The 17,809-nt window shown below is 39.9% G+C and overlaps 1 protein-coding gene across 1 annotated transcript in view; it reads left to right on the forward strand.

The window, feature by feature from the left end:
* Window positions 1–16,475, forward strand: part of HSD17B12 (hydroxysteroid 17-beta dehydrogenase 12) — a gene marked incomplete at its 5' end in the record, with an annotated part of 85,092 nt that extends 68,617 nt beyond the window's left edge. Inside the window, 4 exons of the mRNA XM_082283449.1 lie at window positions 3,907–3,988; window positions 7,948–8,013; window positions 14,472–14,621; window positions 14,777–16,475. Coding sequence (XP_082139575.1) covers window positions 3,907–3,988; window positions 7,948–8,013; window positions 14,472–14,621; window positions 14,777–14,881 — 403 coding nt within the window. The 3' untranslated portion in view covers window positions 14,882–16,475. The remainder of the gene's footprint in view (window positions 1–3,906; window positions 3,989–7,947; window positions 8,014–14,471; window positions 14,622–14,776) is intronic.
* Window positions 16,476–17,809: the final 1,334 nt, after the last annotated feature.

Consider the following 17,809-nt stretch of genomic DNA (forward strand, 5'->3'; position numbering starts at 1 on the left):
ACTGCCCTTGGGCACACGTCATCTCTCCTCTTACTTCTCTAACTGCATGACTACCTCAGGGATTCTGAGGATAAATGTTCAAGAAGCCTGGAAAGAAAAGGTTAAGAGTGGTTTAAAAAAATTAAGTATACATCTTGAACTTTTTCATGTATATAAGGAACCACTTTAACAGACTGCTCCATTAGGATGATGGCCTTGGTTTCTGTCCCAGGGAAAAATATTTGAAAAAGCTTCCATTTTCTGTCTGATTTTTGTGAAGTTGGTTGGGTTTGCAGTGCACAGAAGCAATGCCTGAAGCTGCCAGCTCTTGCAGAGTCATAGCTCACAGGCCATTAACACTCCTAGGAGTCTGTAACCACAGGAGGACATGGATGTTCCAGCGAATCCAAGGGCATGAATGAATTGGAGCTGGACTTAGCAGCTCTTTAGGTCGACCATATATTTCTCACATGGGACCACAGGCTAGAAAAAGGGCTCCAGGCTCTAAGAGTAAGGCTAGACTAAGAATCTCATTGTCATTCCTCACTTGTCCAAGAAGGAGAGCATGTTGAGTAGATAGATGTGACGTAGCATGCTAGAGCATCTTGCAGCTCACTCTAGTGCGTACTTTTGCGTATTTGAATGTTGGTTTTATGGCAATATATTGCAAGGTAAGTAGAAAAATAGAGCATAAATTGCATGCTTTGCATCCAGGTCTGATAAGAGAAAATAAAACTACATCTTGGTGTGCCTTTTACTTTTTATTTATAATAAACACAGCAGCATTAGATGAATGCTACTTCTGGTAATGGCGTTTAGATTCTCTGCTGTGGCTTCTCTCCTGTGCTCTGAACACTTAAAGTGATAATTTATTATCTGAAGCCTCCTATTACACTTAAATGAGCAGTTCCTGTGTAAATACTCAGGCTACTGTCTGAGGTGGGAAACTCATAGAGCTGAAAATCAAGGCTTGATGTCTTCAGGAACAAAAAAAGCCACCACCAAAAATCAGTTGGCTGTTGCTAGACAAATACCAAACTATGGTATTTATTGCCAGGGAAGTAGCAAGTGCATAATTAGATTACAGAAGAAGCTTGCTCTTTCCACTTGGCATGCAGCTGGAGCAGGCGCTGGTTGCCACAGCAACAGGGAGATGGCTAAATTTAGCCTCCCTGGTGCTGGACCACTTAAGGTAGAATGACAGGGAGGTGTGAGGGTGTGGGCCTGGCTCTCTTCATCTTAACCAACGTTTGTTTGTTTGTTTTGTTTTTCATTAATAGCACAGTTGAATTAGATGGAGCCAGAATTTCTTTTTACCACACTGATGCTTGAGTAATTCTTCAGATATCTCCCTAAAAACATTCCTTCTGCAGTTCCTCTAAGAAACAAAATTGTAATTGGAGTAATTGAAAGTGTTCCCCCTACACACATGCTTCTCAATTTCATTTTATTGGGAGGTTTTAAGTTACAGGCTTTTAAGGCTAGGACTGTTTTCTTTAAAATGTGAAAATACAAACCACAGAACCCCCAGTGACACTGACTGCTTCAAAGAGACCAATACACAGAGCTTCTGCAAGGGGCAGCTATTAATGTTTTGTGTTTCTAAGAGGGTTTTCTTCACTGGGTCAAACCATTAATTCAGTCTGTCTAGGTGGTGGTCACGACTCATGCTACAAAGTTGCAGTGCAGCTAGACACTGCCAGACCTGTGCTTGCAGCCTGAATGTCAGCCTCTCTTCTGCAGCTTCAGAGGCTCCTGTTTATCCATATCAGTGCTTACCCTTCTTTGAATCCTGTTAAGCTTTTGTCCTCAGTTAAGTTTCGTGGCAAGTACTCCCTAGTCTGAATATGGGAAGAGCACTTTCTTTTATCTGATCTAAATTTCAGTCTTTCATTTAAATAAATGTCACCTTTCTTTTGTATTCTGAGAGGATAAATCATGATCTTGATCTTTTTAATTCCTTAGTTTGTATACTCTTATCATGGCTGCTCTTAATAGTCTCTTAAATAACTAAATTGTTGTATCAGGGTAGACATCTTTTTCTTCTCTTCCCCTTTCTTAAATCATCAGGTTCTTAATATTTCTGGTCTGTATTTGGAGGTATAAAGATGGTTTGTAGACTGTAATACAAGATTTTGGTGGTGGTGAAGGATCTTTCCCTGCCATTCCCAGCATCCTATTGTTTGTCTGGTTTTGGTGACTGCTGCACAAATGAGAACTTCTTGTTCAGGTTTTTCATGGAGGGGACAGTTGATTTGGAGTCCTGCAAGGTTGTGATTAATTCATAATTTTTTCTTTGGTATGCACTGTTGGTTATTGATGCACTGTTAATATTGATTTTTCATCTGCCATTCTGCAGTATGTTCTCAAAGCAGCCTGAGCTTAAAAAAAAGTACCTTATAGTATTCTCCAATCTGGTACTATCTTAAAAACTGCATAAATACTCATTTCACTACTAATCTCCATTTGAGCTCATGAATAAATATCACAATCACCACCTGTCTTGATACAAAAAACTTGTAGCTTCAACTGTTAACCTTTTGCTGTCCTGAAAATTCATGATTAATTTGTGGTCTTATGCTTTCCATGCTGCGTGTTTTGATTCATGTTACTACACTATTTCACCAGCCAAGCCTTTCAAGGAACTCCTGAAAAATACAATGAACTTTGGCAAAGGTGCTTGAAATCCTGAATAACTGAAATGATTCTTTTCTGTCACATTTGCTATCTCATTCCTTGTGACAACTTAGTCACAGATGTAATTCACACTTATATCATGGCTATGTATTGTATCACTTGTATTCAAGCCATGCTGGTTTGAATCTGTTGTCATGATTTCCAAAGCATTTATACTGTTTTAATTTTTAATGGGGACTTATTTAAATTACTGCTTGTTTTTAAGATGGTCACTTAAATCATTGTGGCAGCAGTGGTGTAGGGTATACGTGGCTGAACAAATACGATGGAAACTCAAGTGAATCTGCAGGAGTTGAGCTGTGTGATGTCTACCTGCATGAGTGTTCTCACTGCACTGAGCATGGCATACTTATACTATGTTCAGGTAAACTGGTTTGAATTTCCAACAGGGTCAGAAGAAGCAAAGATGTATCTTTCACTATGTTGGACTGTCTTGCAGCACCTTCTAACAAAGTAATTGCCCTAATTTGCATGAAGCTTTTAAAATGAATTATTTTTTCTACCTAGCACTAAATATGTCTAGTTTTGTAGGTAAAACTCATCTCAGAAATAAACATGGCCCAAAGCAGTCTGTGTTGGGAGGTCAGGAGCCTTCCTGTCCTACCTGCATGTGCTTTAGAACAGCTTGACAGAGCAGGAGGTTGCTAATTTCTGGTATCTTTACCAAAATATTATTGATGAATACCTTCAGTGTTACTGTAATGCAGATGTAAAACAACTCTCATTTTCTGGGTTCATCCACTGAATATCTTCCATATTCATTAAAACACTTCTATATTTGAGCAGTAGATTCAGATGCTTCCTATCTTGAAAATCCATCATGAACTAACATTTAGAATGTGAATTATCAAAGTAGAAATCATACAACAAGCCTGTGTTGCCATTTCTGCCATCTTATCCCAAGACTTAGGAGCTCCTTTTGAATTTGTGCCAGCTGGACTCAATGGTTTTGCATAGTTTAGCTCAGTGTGTGTGTATGTATATGTGTATATAAATACAGCTTTGATTCTCTTGCTGTATTGACCTTGGAGTTGTTCCTGATTTATACCAGCTGCTTGGATACTTACAATGTATGTAAAGTGAATTTCAATTCAGGATTTGGTTGGGGTTTTTAAACAGATCTTAATCTCAGTTGCATTCTAAAGGGTTTTGTTTAGGCTTGCTGTAATTTTTGCAAACATGAAAGATGTTTCCTTTATTTTATGATAATATATCTTTGCTTCCTTTCAGATCAAAAGGGATAATTCTGAATATCTCATCAGCTGCAGGGATGTGTCCATCTCCACTGCTGACTCTTTACTCCGCAACCAAGGTAAGTGTTCCTTTCCACACTGAAATCGAGTGTCAAACATGAAGCAACATTTACAGGAATAAATGTTTTGGTGTCCATCTAGTGGTGCTTTCATGAACTAAAACTAGAGTTTCTGTCTTGAGCTTTTCCAATAGTGGAAGCTGGAAGGTTGAGAGAAAACTTGAGTGCAAGGGTTTACTGGCATGGAAATGACTATTTTATGTATTTCCTCATGCATTCTGTTTTTACATGGAAAAGGATGGTAGTGTACCAAACAAGCTTAGTGTGAGGTTGAGAAAGGACATTGACTATGTTTAACACGCTTTCTTATTTTGGCTTTGAAACTTCTTTCCCCTAAATTCTATGATCTACATTTCATCTTAAGTTTACCTGCTCTTGTTTCTCTTTGTGTCACCGAGACAGTTACATCTTTTTGCAGCTGGTCTAATGTTTTTCTTCACAGAGATACTTTAGGGCAAGACTAAATGTGTTACTTTAGTGAACACTGTAAAGACAGAATATGGGTACACAGCATGGAACTGAAGCATATGTGGTAAAACAGAATGCAAGAGACATTGACACTGGTATCAAAGCAGTATGGCACTACAGCTTTTTCTGGTATACCTGGTAATTACCTTAAATACTTCAAGCATCTCAGAGTCTAAGCAGAACCTTGACAGGATGAAGAAACCTTCAGTAGTGTCATTCATGTCAGAACAGGCCCACGTTTCCTCTAGATTCTTGTGGGTGATGCGTGCCCCCAGTGCGCTAGCTAAGAGAAGCCCAGAGCTCTGGCTGCACCCCAGTGATTCAAGGCAGCTACACACAGAGGGTGAGCTCCTTGCCCGTGGGAGCTGTCTCGAAGCTGGATAGAAGAGCACACGGGCAGAGGTAAAGAAGGAGAGAGGGGACTCCTCCTAAGGATTCCACAGAGAAGGTTTATTGCGGAGAGACCAGGAACGAAAAGCTGAAAATCTGAGTGTGTCCAGGGATTTTATAGTGGGGTAGGAAAGGTGGGGATAAGGGATACAGCCAATAGGATGGGGAAAAGGAGGCAGGGTTGAAGCTGAGGGAACCAATGGGATTAACACATAGGAGGGACTTAGGGAAGGAACCAATGGGGTGTTGAGGATAACAGAACTTTCTAGAAGTGATGCATAGTTAATTAGGTGAAATGAATTTTTATAACTTCATACATAAAACAGGGAGGTGAAAGCGTGAACCAATAATGAATATGTACATCACAGAACTGGGGGATTATGGGTTCTCACCCTACCTGTGGAGTGAGTGGTTAAACTTCAGTGCCTGACCACCATATGTTGGTCTCGGTTGTGTCCTCAGGGGTCAGGGTGGCTGCAGCCACTTGCACCACCCAAGATTCTCAGTAACATCTTCATATTCCCAGAAAGGAGTAGATGCACACTATTTTATTCATACTAAAGGAGGGGATATTTAAGTTTAGAAGCCTGAAGTAGCTTTAGCTGATAAAATTTCCGCTTGAAATAGCTGTTTCCTGAGAGGGACAGTTCTTTGTTTTAATACACATGGTCACTTTTGTTGTGGCAGTACCTTCAGCTTTATGGAATTAATTGAGCTTCTGATTTTAGTGATAATACACCTTACACTGCTTTGTTTAGTCTTTTTTTTTTTCAATGGGAATCTGAAATATTTCTTCCCCTCCCCTTAAAAAACTAAATTACGCGTTGAGTAATCTGCCTATTCTCAGCACTGCCCATCTTCTACCACAGCAAGATTAGTAAGCATGAAAGTGACTCCCCTAATGTAGCTATAGAAAGATTGTATCTGCAGTTTCTATGGGGTTTTTCCCCCCCCTCATCTATATAAAGGACGTTTAAAGCATAATATCCTTCAGGTGTAAGTCAATGACTGACTAATTATCAGGAACAAATGCAGTCCAACTCTTTAACCTTCCTGTAGAGAATTCCCTAGCTTACAATGAAATGAGACTCTTTAAAAGAAATCATAGTGCTAAATCTTGACAGGTTTACCTATCTACCTGTGTAATGCTAATGAGAAGTAAAACATGATTATATCATTTCTCACCTCGCCCCCATCCCTTTAGTGTTTGGGTTTGTTATTAGATATTTGGATATCCAAGGAGAAGAAATTTTCTAACATGCAATGCTTATGTGCATATTCAAGGAATGTTTACTCAGAGAGCATTCTTAAGATTTCAGATTCAAGGTTGTTGGAGGGCTTAAGATCGTGTAGGTAGAATACCTAACTTATCTTGAAATAAATTTTTCAAGAAGAAAAGCTCCAAAGGTTGTTTGTATACTGGAAGTTGCTTTTTCTTCTCATATAAAATGAACATTTTCTTTATTGCAAGCTCTTTGCAACCAGTAGAGAAGGCAGTCTTTTATACTGTGTCTCCATATTTGGAGTGGTAGCTAACATCAGGACTTTTGTCATGGAGGAATAGTTAGAAATTTGAATGATCAAAGCACTTTCATTAACATAATAGAGTTCTTTTAAATAGATTATCAGTATACTCTGTGCAGTTATTACACATGCACCTGGCAGCTGTGTTCAGAAACTGCACGAAACTATTTGGCTTGTCCGTGCAGGTACATTATTGTTTCAAGAGGGTGGTCAGCTCACTTGAATAGTTGCTGCTAGACCAGACTTTCAGTCTTGTTCATATTGAGTACTGAATTTCATTACAAATTTACGCTCAGGGAGAGGGAGAAGGAAAGAACAGCTGAACAGCAGATAAGCTTTTTATGGTTTGAGGAGCCTCCTGCTAGCTTATACAGGCAACTTAGAGCAAAAGGACCTACCTACTACACAGCAAAATCTAGTTTTATTTCAGATCTTCCGAGTATGCTCAGAAGAGTGTCTGCTGAAATAGTCCAGTAGCGTGGGAGTGTTTCTGTTGCTTCTCGTATAGGCTGAGTTCAGTGGGATGGCCTTGATAGGAAAAACACTGGGCACTGCCAACTTTAAGTGCTGGTTTCAGTTAGGACTTAGGTTAAACCACTGGTGGCATGGTGACCAAAGGAAGACTGTAGAGGAGGTGCAGTACTAGAGCTTTGCTGCTTGTTTTGAAACTGGTCTGAAGCAACTGCTTCTTAAATACTTGAACTAATTTACTTAGTGTTTATTTTAGCTTCAAGCATGGATAGGAGAGTTTAGTTCATTCAGTTGAAGATAGTCTATTCATCCCACTTGGTTGTATCACTTCACTAAAACAAGAAACCATAGCAGAACCCATGTTTTGTCTCACTGGACTGTAGGAGGGTAGTAGAGTGGAAAGGTGGTTTAGAAGAATTTGGAAGTGGGAAGCTGTGCTGGTTTGAACTGCTGAGGTAGCCTTGGATTCTCAGGACAATATTTCCTGGCAGGGTTAAGGACGCAGCCTTGAGGGCATCCTGAAGGCAGGTGCTAACATCCACCTTTTAAGCCCTTTAATTTCTTTCTTTGAACTTTTTGGCTTGCAATTTCTAAAACTTCCAGAAGTTTGGAAGAAAATCTGTGGAGGTGGACTTGAGGATTAGGAAGAAGTGTCACCATAGGGTGGCATTTTTTAAAAGTGTAAAGGCAGAGGACTAAGTGTTTAAACACTATGTTCTAAAAATCATGCACAAGAGGAACCCAATTAAATCACTCAAAAAAAAAAACCTAAGGAGATGACATAAGTAGTGAACAATGTGAACATAAAGTCTTCTTTTCCCCTTTTAACTAGGCTTTATGTAACAAATCTGGTTGCTTTTTCTTCTAAATTGAAAAGGGGTTTATTTGTTTAGATTGAGTCTTGCTTCTGTAAAAATACTTCCTAAGCATAGAGTTTGTTTGAATGGCATTGCTCTTGTATGCAAAGTTTTATTGAAAACCTAGTGTTTTCACTTTGAAAACAGGAACTCCAAATAGTAATTCAAATACTCTTACACAAAACTGTCAAACTAGAGTTCCCATTGTAACGTGTAGCATGCTGCATGTTTCCCTTCTTTTCTCTCCAGGCTTTTGTGGATTTCTTCTCCCAATGCCTCCATGCAGAATACAAGAGCAAGGGCATCATTGTGCAGGTGAGTAGCTTGTTTCATGTAAGTGTGGTTACCACAGCAACATTGGTGTCTTGGCAACAAAAAGGAATCGGCATGTTCTCTTATTCATGAGTGTGTGACACAGATTAAGGATAAGGATTTCCTTTGATCCCATTAGCAGCTTTCTTAAATTACTCTGAAACCATGGGTCTTGAAGCAACAAAAGACATGGTTTGGTTTTAGCTGATGGTGCTAATTGAACCTTTATGGATAAAGTATTTCATAAAACTGTGCACAGTGCTGTAGAATACATTTTTATGGAGCTTCATCTACTGGAAAACACTTGTGGAATGCATTTGTACAGGCATTCCATGGGTAACAGCTCGAACGACTGGAATAGTAGAATCCCTGCAGTGTCAGTGAATCAACTGCTAATCTGAGCATAGTTGAAGAACGAACAAAAGACTCAAAGATCCTTTGTGGGTAACTGACTGATTTATTTTTCTGTATTGCTAATGAGTCTTGCTTCATACCCCTCCTTATCCCCTCCCCATTTGTTTGCCTTCCATGGTTTTAATTATTTTTGGTGTGGCACAAAAGCAAACCAAGCCAGTTCCTCACAGCTTTATAGGATTTTGCTTTAATATCACTTCTCACATACTCTTAGTGTTTGCTTCCAAAGCTGGAATTAGACAGTGAACTTTCCATTGCTGATTAAACCTCTTCTCTCCAGAGCAAGAGTCAGTTTAATAAAGGTGGTATGAGATCTTACCTGTACTGTGAAGACAATGGTAACTCTTTTTGAAGTTAGGGACCTTACAAACAGGGTTAGCTATGTCCATGCCTCTTGTTCCTCTATTCTGTATGGTGGTTCTCAAAGCCATGTGAAGTTCAAAGGCTTTATGAAAGGTAAGGCACAAAGTTGCCTGCCTTACTTGTGAAATCACCATACACAAGAGCATAGCTCTTATTACTGGCTAATACTATAGGAAGGTTGTTACCAGATTAAGGCTATGTTACCTTTTTGATGTGCTAGATTTTTTTCCTTTTAAACATATTTAGCAAAACAAGAACTTCTCACCTAAAAATGTCCTGTCACATTTCCTGAGAATGGATTGCATTAAGAAAAAAGATAGTTGTTGGGTGAGCTGTTCCCATGCAGTCACCAACCCTTTAATGGGAACCTCCTAGATTTAAACCTTATGCTAAATATCTAAAGGGGTGCTGTTTATTTTGGGATCTGTTGGCAGTGGGCAGGAAGCTAGCGAAGGTGGATCCTGAAAGCATCCTAACTGCTTGACTTTAGATTTGCACTGGTAACGTTATAATTTGGAGTACAGCCCTGAAAGCTTAACTTCTCCCCTGGGTGCTTGATTCTGTGCCCTAGCACTATGGGGATGTACCTTTCAGCTAAACTAGTGTGCAGCAATGAAGGATGCATAAAAAGGCAGCACTCTGAACGCATACAGGTTCAGCATACAGGGTTGGTTTGTGTGCTCTCAGTTCTTGAAGTGGATTTAGCTGGAGTAACTTTTCAGTGTTTCATGTCTCCTTGTTACTTTCTCTTCTCACAGGGCTTCAGCCCCAAACTGTTTTGCAGTGGGTCAGTGTTTACCACATGGCAAGTTCCTTACAGCTTTCTCTTCACTTCTACCCTTCTTCATTACTTCTATCTCCCCAGTGTCTTTCAAATTGTATTACTTGCAGATTTAGCTTGACTATCAGACAGCTGTTCTTCCAGTCATTTTCATCTACATGCAATGTGGCCCTCTCTGTGATCTCAGTCTGAAAATGAGACTCAAGGAATTGGCAGAGTATTTCCCTTTCCTACATCAGTATCATCAAGTTTTCTGGGAGGACTTCTTTCCTGCTGAAGTCTGAGTACAAACTGAGACACAGGCCCCTTCAACACACAGCTTCACTGACAATAAAGATGGTGTGAATTTTTTTGGGCCTGTGTTGTGGTACATCATCTAACCTCTGTTTTCTGGTGTTTTCTTTGGCAAAGCTACTCATAGTTACTTCAGTGTGAGGGTGCTTAGAGACATGCTTGCAGGAGAAAGAAGTGTTATGTCTTTGGGATGTGTTGTTTCTGTGTGCAGTTGTCTCCTCCTCCCCAGATTTTGTTTAAATAGTACTCGTAGCAGTTTGAGAGGAGAATGAAGGAGGAGCAAGAACTGTTTGTTTATGACTATGGAGTACCTGTTGAGACTGAAAAGGCAACCTGGTAACTCGTGCTTGGCTAAAGGCATTAAGCACAGTATGAATGTACATAGTATAGGCAAGATTTTCTAGCTTTTGGGTATAGAAAAGCTAAGAAAATGGTTTTTGGTGCCTTACATTTTTAGGATTATAAACAAATGAAGAATTAAATCTAACTTTCTGTATCTACGGTTACGTTTTCCTGTACAAAACTTCTCAGGTTGTGGTAAACTGTCCTTTTGTGACTCTGATGTTGGCTTAGGATGCTGAATTCCTGACAGCATTGCTTTTTATCCCTTAAATGTAGATAGTGAATTGCCATTGAGTTATGTGGATCTGATTATCAATAGCTGTCACAGCTTCAATTTGTTATGCTAATTTTATTGCAGTCCGTGTCCTTGTCCTCTTGTTTCAGCCTAAGTCACTATAAGCCACTAATGAATATTACAAGTACCTTCCTGTGGAGACTAGCTGACCTATCTCCTTCAATCCCTTAGGAAGACTGCATCCCTCTTAGATTTTTTTTGAAGTTCATCTTTGTGACCTTCAGAAGCATAACACTTCTAATTCTAGGCTTGCCCTTCCAGCTAGATCATCATCATTGAAACCAGTTAACTTTTGCTTTGCCAATACCTGCAGAGCACCACTGTGTGAAAAACAGAAACAAAATGCTGGTGGGATTTTACTAGTTTCTTAATGTCAGCCTCAAGTATGTGCCTTGCTCAAGTGGATTGCCTTCTGTGGAACCTTAGTTTTCATAGTGCTTTTGTTGAAGTGTAGCCATCTTTGGATTAAAAATACACTTCTGGCTGACAGGTCTGCTTAATTTTACAGAAGCAGCACAGTAATAGCATGGGTTGAAACTCTGTGGGTGTTTACATGGGGAAGAGAGGCAAAAGAAAAGAAATGAGGAAGATAACAATGACTTTTCTCAAGACTTTTGGAAAGATCTCTCCTTGAAAGGTTTCTGCAGGCTTTTCTGAAACTTCTGCTCTTTTAATGTCTAAAAACATTGCTTGGTTCTTTGACCCTTTCTTTTACTCCCTTTTTATACTTTACTTAGTTATTGGCATTATCCCTCTATACTTCATAACTATGCATAGCAAAAATATAGTGGTAGAAACTTGCATTATCTGTTTTCTTTTATTGTATTCACTACATAAAATATCAGACCACAAATTCATTAAAATCTTCATTTAAAAAGATTGCCAGAAAGTTTTCTACCCTAACCTCCTGCTCTCCCAGCAGTTGGATTGCCTAGCAATTCACAGTGGGATTGCTGCTGGCACTAGGTCCTGGGCTAATTGTGGCTTTTCAAAATCTTGGAAACCTTCAAGGGCAGGGGTGCTGTGAGCTCTCTGGACAGCCTGCTTGAATGTTATACTGCTCTTGTAGTAAAAAAGCTTTCTCCCTTATGTCCAGTCTGACAGTCTACAGCCAAAACAGACAGTTCTCCCTGTTGTCATTTGATCAGGCACTACCAAGAAGAGTTTGGCTCTTATAACTACCATTGTAATAATTTTCGGCAGGTAAGATGTCACCACCAGCTTCCTTTTCACAACACTGAACAGGCCCAGCTCTGTCTCCAGGTATTCACAAAAGTGTGCTGTCACCAAACTGATGTTTAATGGCATTGCCTTCCTTCCTCCAAAGCGTTTTAGCTCTGCTGTTTAGCTTTCTATACAGGTCATCTTTGGTTGATTTAACTCTTCCATTTCCCCTTTATGTTCCCCACTCTCCTTTTTCCCACATAGAAAAGGGAAGGAAACTTACTTGGCAACATCTGAGAGTTCAGGTCTTTTTACTTTTTTAAAAGTAAGGTAAAAAGGTGATAAAATAGCGTAAACAAGCTATTCTGACTTTGGAGGACTTACGACTATTGACTGTTCAGGACTTGAGATCTGACTGCTTACATCCAAATAATATTCAAGAACCCAATTTTGAGTGTGAGCCCATTTTAATAAGAATCAGAGCTATAAGCAGTAGCAAATGTTTCAAGTGAGCAAGTCACATCACACTGACATAAGCTACTTTTAAGGCATGTTTTGAAACTGTAGTGCAGGCTAAGCTTTCCCTGAATAAGGGGAGTTATTTGCCCAGGTAGTGTGGGTTATATCTGTCTGAATGCAAAATGCTGAAATGCATTTTGCACCTAAAGGTGGTGAATTTTTTTTTTAATCCGTTATGCCTGTTCATGAATGTCTGAGTTCCTTGTGGGATGGAAGAAGGGGAGAAAACTAAATAGATTCAGCAGGTCTCTTGATATCTATTAAAATAAGGTCCAGTTAATACAAAGATGGTAAATCTAACGTATCTAAAAGTAAGTACCTGACTTTTTGTTTTCTGGCGAAAGAAAAATGTTAGAGTGTAATCTCATGCTTCCATGTGCCTTGAAATCTGTGGATCAGTCCAACAGTACTACCATATGCTTGCTTTTTCAGGTATCCTCATGCACAATTGTTTGCCCCTTCATGCTGTCCAGTGGTTTAACTGGGTCATGCAGTTGACTTTTGAAGTCTGTTTTGAGCAGAGACAGAGAATAAATCATACCTATTGTGCCATACTTGGTGGGGGTGTTGCAGATATCATTTGGTGGTGAATAAGAAGCTTAAAATTGTAATTTTTTTTTTTTTAACATCAAAGTAGAGATTCATCTTAGAAACGTAATCTGAAAAATAGATGAGGTTCATGTTCTGGAGCTGAAATGAGATATCTATGCTGCTATGGTAGCAGAATGAGTAGTTTTCTCATCCAAGCATTTGTAGCTTTTGGTGACTTTAAAGGTATGGTAGCCACTTTCACTTCTAAAGTTTAGGTCTCCATGTTTTTCCTTCCCATTTGAAAGTGGACTCATGCAGTATGTTATTGAAAGTCCTATTTACAGACAGAAGGGCACAGTTTTGATGTTCTCAGGTGAAGGAATGAGCAGACATACCAATGTTTCCTGTCTGTGGTGGTAAAATTTCTGTTGAAATGTGCACAGCTGTGGCATGGATACACTCAGTGAGAACTGAAGGGGTCCTCTCCCTGCTGTGCTGCTGAGAGCGACAGCTAATGTTTCTGGGGTTAGGCATGTGTGGTCGTTGTTCTTTAAGAGACTTAACATGGGGAAGCAGGTTTACAAACTGTAACTTGCCCAAATATACTGGTTTTTGAGATGGTATTCTCATTTGGAGATCCTTTAGTATAGCAGAAGTGGACACACTTCTCATGTACTTGCTGTAAAGGTACAGCAGTGGGAGCACTCGCTAGATGGGCAGTAGTGGCTGGATTTATTGAATCACTGCTAGAGCCACTGACAATGTCTTAGGAACTCCTTGTCAAAGTGGTGATGAAGTTCCCACCTTTCTAGGCGTGTTGAGATAAGGTATGTTTAATACCTGTTTAAGGGCTATAGAGCAGGGCTTTTTTGATTACTCTTTTAGAGGCAGAAATTGAGGACAAGTTGAAAGCATTGCCAAAACCATGACCATGAGGAAAGAGCATTGCTTCCTACTGTACAAGTATATGTGCATTTCCCTTTCCTTCTCCAGCAGCATGAGATGGGGATAGGTGGTTTTGGATCCTCCAGGTCTATCTTGCCCTACCATTGCTGTCAGTGTCCCTCCACCAGCATATATCCGTGCTGCTTTCTCTTGCCTTTCCATTATGGACAGTTCTGAGACCCAGCATGACTTTTCTGTTTTGCTTCCAAACATTGCTACCAAAGCTCATTAACTGTGCTCTGTTTCTTGATCCTTCTTTCTGTCCTTCCACTCTGGCACTGACAATCTCCTCTGTCCTCTGAGCCCTGCTGTGGAGTTACAAGCTCAGTGTTTCGAGTCTCCAGGCATTCTTTTCTCCTTCCTCCTCCTGCCTTTGTACAGGTGCCAAACTGAGGAGCTTTTACTGCAAAATCCCTGTCTTGGGTTCTGCACCTCCTTACCAAGCAAATGTTGGGGCTTTACTACAGAGAAGCAACAGTACAGCATTTTCTATTAAACAACTGGAATGAAGTTTTGCACTTTTGCTTTTCAACCCTACCCTTGCATGTATGGTTTTTCTAGGGCTCCAGCCAGTGATGTTGACTGTCAGCAGACAACTGAACTATGTCCAAATATGACCCATGGGTTATCTGATTTAAAAGTTTTTGATCTTATATTGTGATCCAGTTGTGATCTTAGAACTGAAAATGAGGCTGCCTTAAACTAGAATTCAGTATACAGACTATCTGATGTCCAATTACTTTAGATCCATGATGGATCTGTAAGTTAATATTGAAAGCATTCCCTGCTTAACATGAGTTTTTCTGTGTGCAGAGTGTTCTACCATATTATGTGGCAACAAAAATGTCCAAAATCCGCAAGCCAACCCTCGATAAGCCCAGTCCTGAAACGTATGTCAGAGCTGCATTGGGCACGGTGGGCCTGCAGTCCCGGACCAACGGGTACCTACCTCATGCACTCATGGTAAGTCACCTTGGAAAATGTAAGGATCTGAAAAGTCCTTTGTGTTTATTATGGAAAAAGAGTAATTAGTACTGGTTTTAAAATGCTGAGACCTCACCCCCTCCCTTTTTTTTTTTTTTTTTTTTTTAATTTGGTTTGGTTTTTGTTTTTTTTAGGGATGGGTCACCTCTCTTCTACCTACATCTACTGCCATGAACTTAGTCCTGAAAATAAACAAACAAGTGCGGGCTCATTATTTTAAAAAAATGAAGGAGAAGTAAGTAGGAAGCAACTTGATCTTGGGAACCTGGGACTCCTGCAGGTTCCATACTATGCTGCAGCATCAAGTAGACCTAATGTTTTAAACATCTCTAATCATAGGTGTGCTTTCTAACAAGCAAAACAGTCTTGTTTTGAGGATACAGGTGAAACAAGACTGTTGACTGGTAATATTGATTGAAAAATAGGCTTTATTTGTTTATAGATATTCTGAGGGGGGAAGTGCTTTGAACTAAAATTGCACTGTGCTTTAAGAAATTTTCATGGACTTGATCAGACATCACATTGTTGAGGAACATCTTGGTTATATAGTGTCCATCATATCTATTATTGTGCTCATGGGTGAAGGGCAGAAAAAGAGTAGTTCTCATATATTCCCAGACAGGTAGGCAGGAGAGGAAAGGGAGCATATTTATTTAAAAAGGTAACCTAGCAGTATTTCCAGAGTATTGACCTCTTGAAACTCAGGTTTTGGATACTTGGCAAGGATTCTGCACTATCAGCCAGCTCATGTGTGCTCCCCTGCTTACATGGTCCAGTGTGATTTTTTTGGTTATGAGCTTGAGGGAAATGGGCCAAAAACCAAAATAAATGTAATAGTTCATCTATAAATATATACATAAAGTAACATTGCGGGAAGCATTTAAAATCTGGGGTCTTGAATATGGATTCTAACTTTTCGGTAATATGTAATCTTCATGATTTGTAATAACATTTTTAAGAGTTCAGTGCCTGCTCTTTGTAATAGGTGGTGATAACACAATGTAGATAAATGTCACAAGTTACATGTTATGTGCTGGATGCTTTGTAAAAGATTATGGGTACTTTAAATGCAGAGCTTGAAATGAGTTACTCTCCTTGTTAGCAACGGTGGTTAAATTCTTTTTGAAGTTATGTATCAATCTGTCTTTTTTGTGAGGTCCTTTGAAATGTGAATCCTGCATATTTAGATGGCCTTAAAAATAAGAACCAAGAAATGTCTTAAAAAGTAGAACAGTTTTAATTTAATTGCATTAAAATGAACTGATTCGTTTCATGGTTCTGTTCCAAAGTGGAATGTTTCAGTGAGGCTCAAGTTACCTAACTCTTGGACATAGGGATCAGAGTACATGAGAAGTCTGCACTGCTGTTGTCTGTATTTACCTACTCTATTTGAAGATTTTGGTCTCCAAAATTCATTTTTATAAACATAAAATGTATAAAACTTGCAAGGCAAATGAAATTGCAAGCAGCTATCACTGTTTTCTGTGGTGATTTCCTACGGTTGAAGAGGGGAGGTTTTTTTCTGTCCTTCAAAGAATTATTTCAAGCTCTGATTTTGAAGTAGATGTGTTGCACTGAGACATGATTTGAGGCTAACATATCTGTACATTGAAAAATCCTGAATACCGATGCAATGGTGCTGATCAAATCTGAGATGCAGATCCTATCCCATAGTTTTCTTAATTTTTTTGGAACAGGGATGGTGAAGTTGGTGGTATTAGTTCTCCAAGAGCACGTGATTTGGTTTGCTCTGGATCTGATGTGAAAGCATTGGACTAAAAAATCTGTATGTTTTTGACTTTGTAAAACAAATAAAATGGAAATTACTCTTGAGTCTTTAATGTGTGAGGTTTTTCTTGTAAAAAAATGTTTGCCTGTACATTCAAGTGTCTGATTGTCCTTTATTGTGAGTAATAACAGTGAAAATTACTGTACTTTTACATGCCAAAACTAATGCTTTTATTAATCTGTTCTCTTGGCCATTATCTACCCCTTATCTGGGGTGCTTTAGGCACAGCATCTCTGGCCAGTTGTGGTAGGTAACTCTCCTATTCTGCTCTGCATTGGTGTGGCCTCACCTTCAATATTTTGTGTGCAGTTTTGAGGGCCACAATATAAGAAAGATATAAAGCTATTGAAGAGTGTCCAGAGGATGACTATGAAGATGATGAAGGGCCTGGAGGAGAAGCCTTATGAAGAACAGTTGAGGTGACTTGGTTTGTTCAGCCTGGAGGAGACTGAGACCTCATTGTAGCTTACACCTTCCTCACAAGGGGAAGTGGAGTGGCAGGCACTGATCTCTGTGGTGACCAGTGACAGGAACCAAGGGAACAGCATGAAGCTGAGTCAGGGGAGGTTTGGGTTGGATACTGGGAAAAAGTTCTTCACCCAGACGGTGTTTGGGCACTGGAGCAAGCTCCCCAGGGAAGTAGTCATGGCACCAAGCCTGACAGAGTTCAGGAAGTGTTTGGCTGACACTCTCAAAAAGCACATGGTGTGATTTTTGGGGCTGTCCTGTGCAAGGCCAGGAGTTGAACTTAAGATGATCCTTGTGGATCCCTTCCACAGGGGATATTCTGTGATTCTACAGTGCTGATACTTTAAAATTAGTGGAACACAAATTTTATTAGCACTGTTAAGCTATTAATAAATAATTATTTCCAATTCACAATTTTCTAACTTTTGAAGGTGTTCAGAAGTGTGTGGCAGAGGGAATAGTACGCACATCCAGCTGGCACAGAAGGAGGGGTACCCAGGTAAGGAGGTTCTCAGAGCTCGTGGTCCCCCTTCATGTGGTGGCAGGCTGTAGGTTGGGTTCCTCTGAGGTCTTCTATTTTCCAATCTGCAGCAGAGAATCACTAACTTAATTTTTTACCTAAATTTTACTTATACTTTAACCTAAATTGCCTCGACTTCGAGTGTCTGTTCACCTCGGTGATTGAGGTAATGTTTAATAGCTGTCCACGTCCTTGGGACTATCCTGGGCACCTGTCAGAAAACAGGAGGGGGTTTCTGGTGGCATCAATCCCGTCCCTTTGCACCGCTGCTTCCAAAAATGTTTTTGTTACCGGCGCCATGCAACACCTGGAGTGCACTCTCCCCCCTGCTGGAATGGGACACGCAGGGTGGGAGGCGAGCTGGGCGCCGCTGCCTTCCCAGGGCCGGGG

The sequence above is a fragment of the Coloeus monedula genome (genome assembly GCF_965178545.1).
Source record: "Coloeus monedula genome assembly, chromosome: 6".
In the NCBI taxonomy this organism is placed as follows: Eukaryota; Metazoa; Chordata; class Aves; order Passeriformes; family Corvidae; genus Coloeus; species Coloeus monedula.